At 43.9% G+C, this 8,019-nt stretch overlaps 1 protein-coding gene across 2 annotated transcripts in view; it reads right to left on the reverse strand.

Annotated features, from left to right (window-relative positions):
* Window positions 1-1,541: 1,541 nt before the first annotated feature.
* Window positions 1,542-8,019, reverse strand: part of LOC108243083 (zinc finger protein 708-like) — a 33,960-nt gene continuing 27,482 nt past the window's right edge. For both annotated transcript variants that reach the window (XM_017428301.3, XM_017428300.3), the window contains exons 2-5: window positions 6,156-6,315; window positions 5,795-5,853; window positions 5,652-5,718; window positions 1,542-4,034 (exon numbers count right to left, since the gene is read on the reverse strand). In XM_017428301.3, the coding sequence (XP_017283790.1) occupies window positions 2,872-4,034; window positions 5,652-5,718; window positions 5,795-5,853; window positions 6,156-6,315 (1,449 nt within the window). In that variant the 3' untranslated portion in view covers window positions 1,542-2,871. The remainder of the gene's footprint in view (window positions 4,035-5,651; window positions 5,719-5,794; window positions 5,854-6,155; window positions 6,316-8,019) is intronic.

The following is an 8,019-nucleotide window of genomic DNA, read 5'->3' on the forward strand; positions in this document are numbered from 1 at the left end:
CCCTGGACTGGAGCTTTAAGAATTTGGTCCAGATCTCAATGCTGTAGGTTTTATTTGCTTCTGTCTCTATATAAACACAGAGACACGTTAGTCACAGTCTGTGAGAGTCGCGTGCAGTCTGTGCAGCCGTCTGGTGGGAACACGCAGCGCACTAGCAGGGCCGGAAAATGGGGGGGCCAATGGCCCCCTGGCCCCAGTGGTTCCGGCGCCTATGCCCAGACTGCATCTTCCAAACGAGCTGCAGGTGTGTCTACGGGGTCGGAACCGCACCTCTCCAGGGGCTCTGTCCACCGGCGGCATCGGGTGGATGCTACGGGGAGTAGCAGGTACTCCAGGAAAATAAAACTTAAACCAAAACAAAAGGGAAAAGAAATGAAAACAAAACAGAAAAAACACAGACCCTGACAACAACAGGTTCCTATTATCTGGGACACTAGTGACTGTTAAAAGAATGGGAATGTTAGTTTTAATGGCCATGCGCATGCGAACACGACGGAGAACTGGATCATATTACTTTCACACGTGTGTGGAAAGAACCTTCCACCAAAGTAGGGTAATTTGGTGGAAGGTTCTTTCCACACACGTGTGAAAGTAATATGATAGCCTATAACCTATATAACCTCTTCAAATCTTTGTTTCAGGTACGGTGTGAAAGCTGCCCTCCCTCACCAGCTGAAGGAACTACTTTGGTCCAGTATGTGGATGACTTGCTTTTGGCCACGCCCACATCAGAATCTTGTTTGCAGGCCACTGAGTTGGTACTGCGTAGATTGGCAGAGAGGGGTTTTAAAGTAAGCAAAGTCAGAACCCCTTCCAGAGGCAGAAGTTTTGCTTACAGATGGGTGTTGTTCTCGGAAAACAGATGGAGAATTGAGTACTGGGTATGCAGTGTTCAGGCAGACAGAAGTAGTTAAGATGGCGGCGCCCATGTCGGCTGCGGCTGCATGGGCTCACAACAAAAACAGTGATAAATATGTAAATTCTAACCAGATCAGAGAAGAAAAGAGGATTTATGATCGACACACCCTTCTGCGACTTGGTGCAGTAAACAACTTGGACCGGGTGAGCTTGCATACCATGGATTTGCACACCATGGATCTGCTGGAAGCCCTTGGTCTGCTGAGCGCCAGTACTGCCTGCTTCCAAAGGAGACGAAGGCGACGGTGTATACGGAAGCAGAAGTGGGGGACCCGCGACGGAGCAAATGCTAGGGATAAAGCTTACCCCTGCAGAACGCCGCTCCCCTTGATTCTACTATCAAATACCCGCTCACTTGAAACAATTCCCATATAACTAATTTACTTTTATTACTTCTTCTTCCTTAGTTTTTAACGGCAGTGGTGCTTTGACTAGCTTACTATGATTGGCTTAGAAGTAAGTCATGTCCCACCTGGGGGTGCGTTCTTATGATTGGCTAAAACATGTAATATACCTGATTCGTTGCTGTTCATTCTCTGTTTAAAAAAAAGACATTTGTGGATTGAGACATTAGGGGAGTCTCAAAATTCACACACAAATGCAGTGCAGCCCAGAGGCCAGAAGCAGCTTGTAAATCAAGATTTATTTGTGTTTGCATCAAAAATACAAGTGTGACTCTTGTTTTGTGCATTTGTGAATTATGAGACTGTTTTAGCTCCATACAACCAAGGTTTTATATTGTCTTAAAGGCCTGTAGTCTGACAAAGTGAATATTATCACCCGGTTTTAGAAAGAAATGAAGCTGCGTATCATCACCTTAGGAATGGAAAAGAATTTTGTGCTTCCTGATCACTTTGCCCAAAGGAATCATGTACAGGGAGAATAAAACAGGACCCAGTTCAAAACCTTGTGGAACATCATGGCTAGCTGCAGTAAAACATCATGAACAAAAAGAAAACTGTTGGATAAATTAGATTTCAAAGCTTTAATCCCAACCAGATGCTCCAATCTCTGCAATAAAATGTTGTGATCTGTTTGTGTCAAAGACTGCATGAAGGTCCAACAGAACAACAAACAGATATGAAATCACCATCAGAAGCAATAACATTGTTATTAACTTGAATTAGTGCAATTTCAGTGCTGCGTTCTATGCACAACAACCGTTGCTCGGGTTCTTTACCAGTCTAAGCTTTATGTGAGAGTAGCAAAGAGAAAGCCACTGTTGAAGAAGACAGATTAAATCTCCACTAGAATTTGCCAAATGACATACGGAAGACTCCATGATCGAATGTTTCTTGGCAGCAGGAAGGTTTAATTAACAGAGGATAAAATGAATGCTGCAAAATATAGGAAGCTATAGGGAAATCCTGGAGGACAATCTGACGCTATCTGAAACTGTGTTTTATGAACAGTCTCTTCTATCCCACCTGCTGAAGCTGTAACTCTTTCAGAGCTCACAGGTGTCTTGGTGGTCTCTCTCTCTCTCTCTCGCTCTCTGTTCTCCTTCTTCATGCTCACTAAGTTTGTGAGGACAGTCTGCTCTTGGTAGATTTACAAGTCCCATATTCCTTCCATTTCTTGATGATGGATTTAACAGAACTCCTAGGATGTTTAGGGCCTTGGAAATCCTTTTTGTAGAACTCATTGGATTTGATATGACACCGTTTTCTTTCCAGTTTTCTAAGTGTTTGTTTACTGGTTTGTAGTTGTCTACTGCAGCAGGGAGTATATTTCTTTCAAGTCATGACTTTGTCCTTCAGAGGATATACACAATGTAGAGCCAATAAGTTGCTGTATTTGTGCTGGGCAGTTCAGTTGTGTGGGGGAGACATCTTCTGTAGTACTCAGAGATGGGGGGGGTGAGAGGTTAGAGGTCACAGCAGCGCACAGCCTCTGCTGCACCTGCTTTAGCGAGGGAGCTGGGCTAACAGAGGTCAGAGGTGAGAGGCAGAGCTAACACAGGTCTGAGGTGACAGCAGCACTCAGCCTCTGCTGCACCTGCCGCAGGTGAGTTTTGGTCTGCAGGTGAGCCTTCAGGAATGTGTTAAGGCGGAAATTTTTTCCACAATCGTTGCAGCTGTACGGCATCTCTCCGCTGTGGATGCTGCGATGCCTGGAGAAGCTGGCGGCCATCTTAAAGCTTTTGGAGCAGACGGAGCAGCTATAGAGCTTCTCATCGCTGTGGGTGTAACGGTGGTCCCACAGCATCCCCTGTAGTCTGTAGCTCTTCCCACACACGTCGCAGTGGAACGGTTTGTCTCCACTGTGGCTGCGTTGGTGTGTTCTGTACTGCGACAGGTTTGGGAACTTCTTCCCACAGATGTTGCAGCTAATTATGGTGTCTGCGGCTGGCAGCTCGCCAGCAGCCAGCTCGTGGGAGTGTTTGCTGATGATGTGGTTCTTTAGGCAGCGGAAGCTCTTACCACAGATGGAACACAGCTGCTTTTCTCTGATGTGCGTCATCTGGTGGCTGCGCAGGTTGGCGGACTGGGTGAAGCCCCTCCCACAGGTGGAGCAGGTGTACGGCCGGACTGCCTGGTGCACCAGCTTGTGGCGCGTCAGGTGGCAAGCGTGGTGGAAAGCTTTTCTGCAGATGTCACAGATAAAAGTCTTATCGAAGTGGGTCAGCCTGTGCATCTTGAGCACGCTGACACAGGAGAAGCCCCGCCCACAGATGTCACAGTGGCAGCTCTTCTCACCGGTGTGACGGGCCTTCACGTGCAGGTCTCGGTGAGCCTTGTGATTGAATCTCTTTGGGCAGTAGCTGCAAGTGTACGGCAGCAGTCCATGCTCTTTGATCTTGTGTTCACGGAGCTTCATGATGCCGGTGAACACCGCGCCGCACACTGAGCACAGTGGGTGGGACTTCTTCTCGTGGTCGGCGAGCCGCTCAGCATTGAGAAACATTATGCTGCACTGTGAACACTGTAGGTGAGTCTCTCCACTCACTCCGATCGCTTTCTTTCTCCTCTGCCTGCGATCTCTCCTGACTCCGCCCTCTGGTGGAGATGATGGTCTAGCATACTCATGGTCATCGTTGTGAAGGGGAGGAGAGGAGGAGGGACGATCCTCCATCAGCTCACTTATGGCTTCAGAGGAGCTGCATTTGTTTTCACCTGAAACAGAGAAACATGTAGGATCATCAGGTCGACATTTACCTCAAACAGTTAATGTGTTTACTAGCAGGAGGCACTGCTGGTGAACACATAAACATCAGAAACATCAGCTACATAATCTGTAACCCATCAGGGTGGTCCTCAGTACTCAGTACTCGGTCTCCACACTCATCTTTGTTAACAAAATTAGCATTGTTTGTTTAGTTTTCATTGTTAGCATCATTAGCAGTCTTAGTAAATCCAGCCTCACTTTACACAACACTGTTTTTCAGTGAATACAAAAAACACATTTTTGCTGCAATTTGGCCGTTCATTTACACAACAACAGCAATCAGATTCTCTGACACAGAAACTTTTTGAATCCACGTCTCAGTGTGGAACGTTTTGATACTCCCTGTTGCATCTCACAGGAAGCCGCATCTTGTGAAATCACAGATGTGCACTACGTAGGGCTTCAGTGCGAGTACATCATCAATAGTAATAATGGAGGAAAAGCAGATTGCTGTTTGTGCTACTCAATCTTTTCAACCCAACCTCATTGTCAGTTCATACAAACGTCCATGTATTTACCATTTTGGATGTAACTGTTTACATGTTTGATAAACTGGTGTCATGCTTGTGTCAACACCAGCTAGTGACCTGCCAGCTAGTGACAGCGGATTCAACTGGTACATTATTGCTATGCAAACGTGTAACTTTTTACCAGTCAACATCAGAAAATGTGCAACATTTCCAGAAACATGGTCACTCAAAACTCAACTGCCTGAATTATTTCCACTTGTCTAGCTCCATTGGCTCCCTGTTACTTACCCCATTATTTATAAAATTTAACTTCTCACTGTCAAGACCATCAAGGACCTCTCTTCTCTGTATAGTCTTGAGCTCCTTGACATTAAGATCCCAGCTATACTTTTCAGTCCTCCTCTTCCATCCACCTGCTGATGCACCATTATGGGTTCGGGGATTTCAGCCCCCATTTCTAGGACACTTTGCCACAAAAAACACTCCGGTTTGCTCCACTCCTTCAAATGTTGTCTCAAACTCATCTTTTGAGATAGGTGGATTCCCTTTAATCCTGGGAATGGAAACCACCTCATCTATTGTTGTTTGATTTTGTTATTTGATATTGTGTTTTAGATTGTGTTGATTCTTTTTTTGTCTTATGTATGGTGACCTTGAGTGTCCTGAAAGATGCCTATAAATAAAATGTATTATTATAATTTTTATTATTATTATTGTTGTTGTTAGCATCCTTAGCAATGTTAGCATCACTTCACTATGACACCAGCAGACATTGTGGGTCAATAGCAACTCTCTGAGAAACAGGAACATCAGCAATAGTATCTGTGATTCATGGTGGTGGTCCTCAAGGTTCAAAACTCAGAAGATCTCACCTCTAGCATCATTATCACTGTTAGCATCATTAGTAATGTTGGTGTTAATGTTGTTAGTGTTGGTTGTTAGCTTTATTTGGGTTGTTAGCATTATTAGGGTTACCCTGCAACATCAGCAGAAGCTTTGAGTTTCCAGCACCAAGAGGAACATCAGTTACAGCATCTGTAACCTATTACAGTGTTTCTCCGGATTCAGTTTTTAGTCTCTACCAGGTAAACTCACTTTCAGCATTGTTAACATCATTGGCCTGCAGCGACATCAGCAGACACTTTGAGTCAGCAGCTGTGCTCTGAAAAACAGAGAGACATCATCAGCTCAGTGTCTTCTCTCTGCTTCTCCGACTGCTGCTGGATTCACTCACTGACCCCGTACAGTAGGAGGTAGGTGTGTTCTGTGGCAGGGCCTCGAACTCCTACGTTTTCACCTGAAACATACAGAAAATACTTAAAAACACAACAAATCTCACCTGCTTGCACATGTATGAAACATATCTGAGGCCTCTGGACCAACAGCATGAAGCCTGAAAGCCTCAGATACAGTCAGAGCACCTGTCTCAGTTACCTGTGCACAAAATCAAAACTGAATGAAGCCCAAACTAAAGAAATTATAGAGTGGAAAAGCAATTTATAATTTATAAACATAAAATTTTACATCACTTAAAGCCTAATCCTAACCCTAAAACTGATGTGTTAATGTAAAAATCATTAAGACTGTGTTCAGTCTCACTTCCTGCCGTCTGAGTGGTTAACTCTTCACAGGTGTCTTCAGGCGGGGGCGGAGCCTCTCCCACAGTTTGGTCCTGGTTCCCAGCAGTCAGATGAAATACCTTCAGGATTTTGTTCATAGCTTCCACACACAGACTGTCCACCACAGTTCCCAGTTTTTCCTGAGAGGACCAAAAAAACACCAAGAATCTGGATTATGGAATAATTAGCTCTGATTCCTCTCATGTCCCCAGGATCAGAACCAACATTCAGCTCATCAAATGTATATTCAGACATGTATTATTTTTTTTGGATTTAGCAATGTTAATCACATGATTATTTCTTATTTTCCCACAGTCAGCTTCCTGTTTCTGTTAGCTCAGCTTCCCGTTTGTCTGCAGTAACTATCAGTCTGACAGAAAGTTTATCATTTTATCAACCATAACAGTTTATATCAGACTCCAAATTCGCACCTGCTGACTAATGATTATGAAGGGTTATCTGTTTATACATGAACGTGCACTGATCCAGAGTCAGAAATTCTGGTTGACTGAAAGAGTTAATAACCAGTTTCATGGTTCCACTAAGCATAGTCACCGTGGTCAGGGTTAAACCAGATGACTGCTTAGCTAAACCAGGGGGGTATTCCAGATGGAGGTTTAACAAACTCTGGGTTTATACATAAACTCTGAATTAGCTCACCCTGAGAGGAGAAACTCTGAGTTTTTTGGTCCAAAAAGGCTGATAGAGGTTAAATAAAAGTTTCTTTCCCCATCAGTTAAAAGTGTGCAAGTGTGTAATACATCCACTGATTATGGCTTTTTTGATACCTGGAATCACCATGGCAACCACAGGAAAACACAGAGTTGGTTTGGTTCTGAATACCAAGGCCCGGTCTCAATACTCACACTATACCCTATGCCCCTCTATGAAGTGTATATTCAGTCGAAGTGCACAGAAGGGTGGGTGTGCGCAGGTTACAAGCATGCAAGAACTGGAGAATTGGGACAGTATGGGTTACATCATCGACTTGCGCCTCTGCGTCATAACTGCGACATCCAACATGGCGAGACCGGTCGCTGTTTTGGTATTTTAAGAAGGTGACAGTACAATTTTAAAAGTACAGTTAGGGTATTTTTGCTTTTTAAAGTCATTGCAGGAGATATTTGGCTGTTCAAATGTGTTTTGTTATAACTTGTTGAATACGGAGCAAAGTTTGATAGTATTCCCACATGTACAGCAGAGTGAAACAAGAATTATTTCAATACTTTACATTTGGAAGTTGCTTTTTAAGTGACAGACGCAGCTTGCTCTGTCACCACTGCCATATTTCTGCCATTTAATTCAAAACCCCTTCATTGCCAATAAAGATAATAAAAAAAACTTCAAAACGTCACATGCAGCGATGAATTGTGGGTAAATACTTCACCGAAGTCCGTGTCACTGCACGATCTGTTCCGTCAGCTCATTTATGCATGCGCTAAAAGAAATACTTCCGGGAGGGCTTACTTTGTTTTGTTTTGTTTTTTTGTTTTTCATTGCAATAGTATAAATAATATATGATTTAAAGAGAATAACAATGATATAACATAAAAATGATTCAATAGCAACAATACAGATAAAAATGATTCAACAGCATTTCGCTAGACCACTACGACCGATCTAAACATGGGCAACCATGACGTCACATAAAGAGCGACAAATTTAATTAGTTATATCCAGGGGTGGAAATTAGCACCCGCCACCCGCCAAATGCGGGTAAATATTTGAAGTGGCGGGTGAATTCGATCAACACACACACCACTGTGGCGGGTTGGCAATTTGAACAGAAAAGGTGTTATTTGTCCTCCTGACATATAGGGGGCAGCAATGTGCTCGAGTTGCTA

The sequence above is a fragment of the Kryptolebias marmoratus genome, linkage group LG22 (genome assembly GCF_001649575.2).
Source record: "Kryptolebias marmoratus isolate JLee-2015 linkage group LG22, ASM164957v2, whole genome shotgun sequence".
NCBI classification, from domain to species: Eukaryota; Metazoa; Chordata; class Actinopteri; order Cyprinodontiformes; family Rivulidae; genus Kryptolebias; species Kryptolebias marmoratus.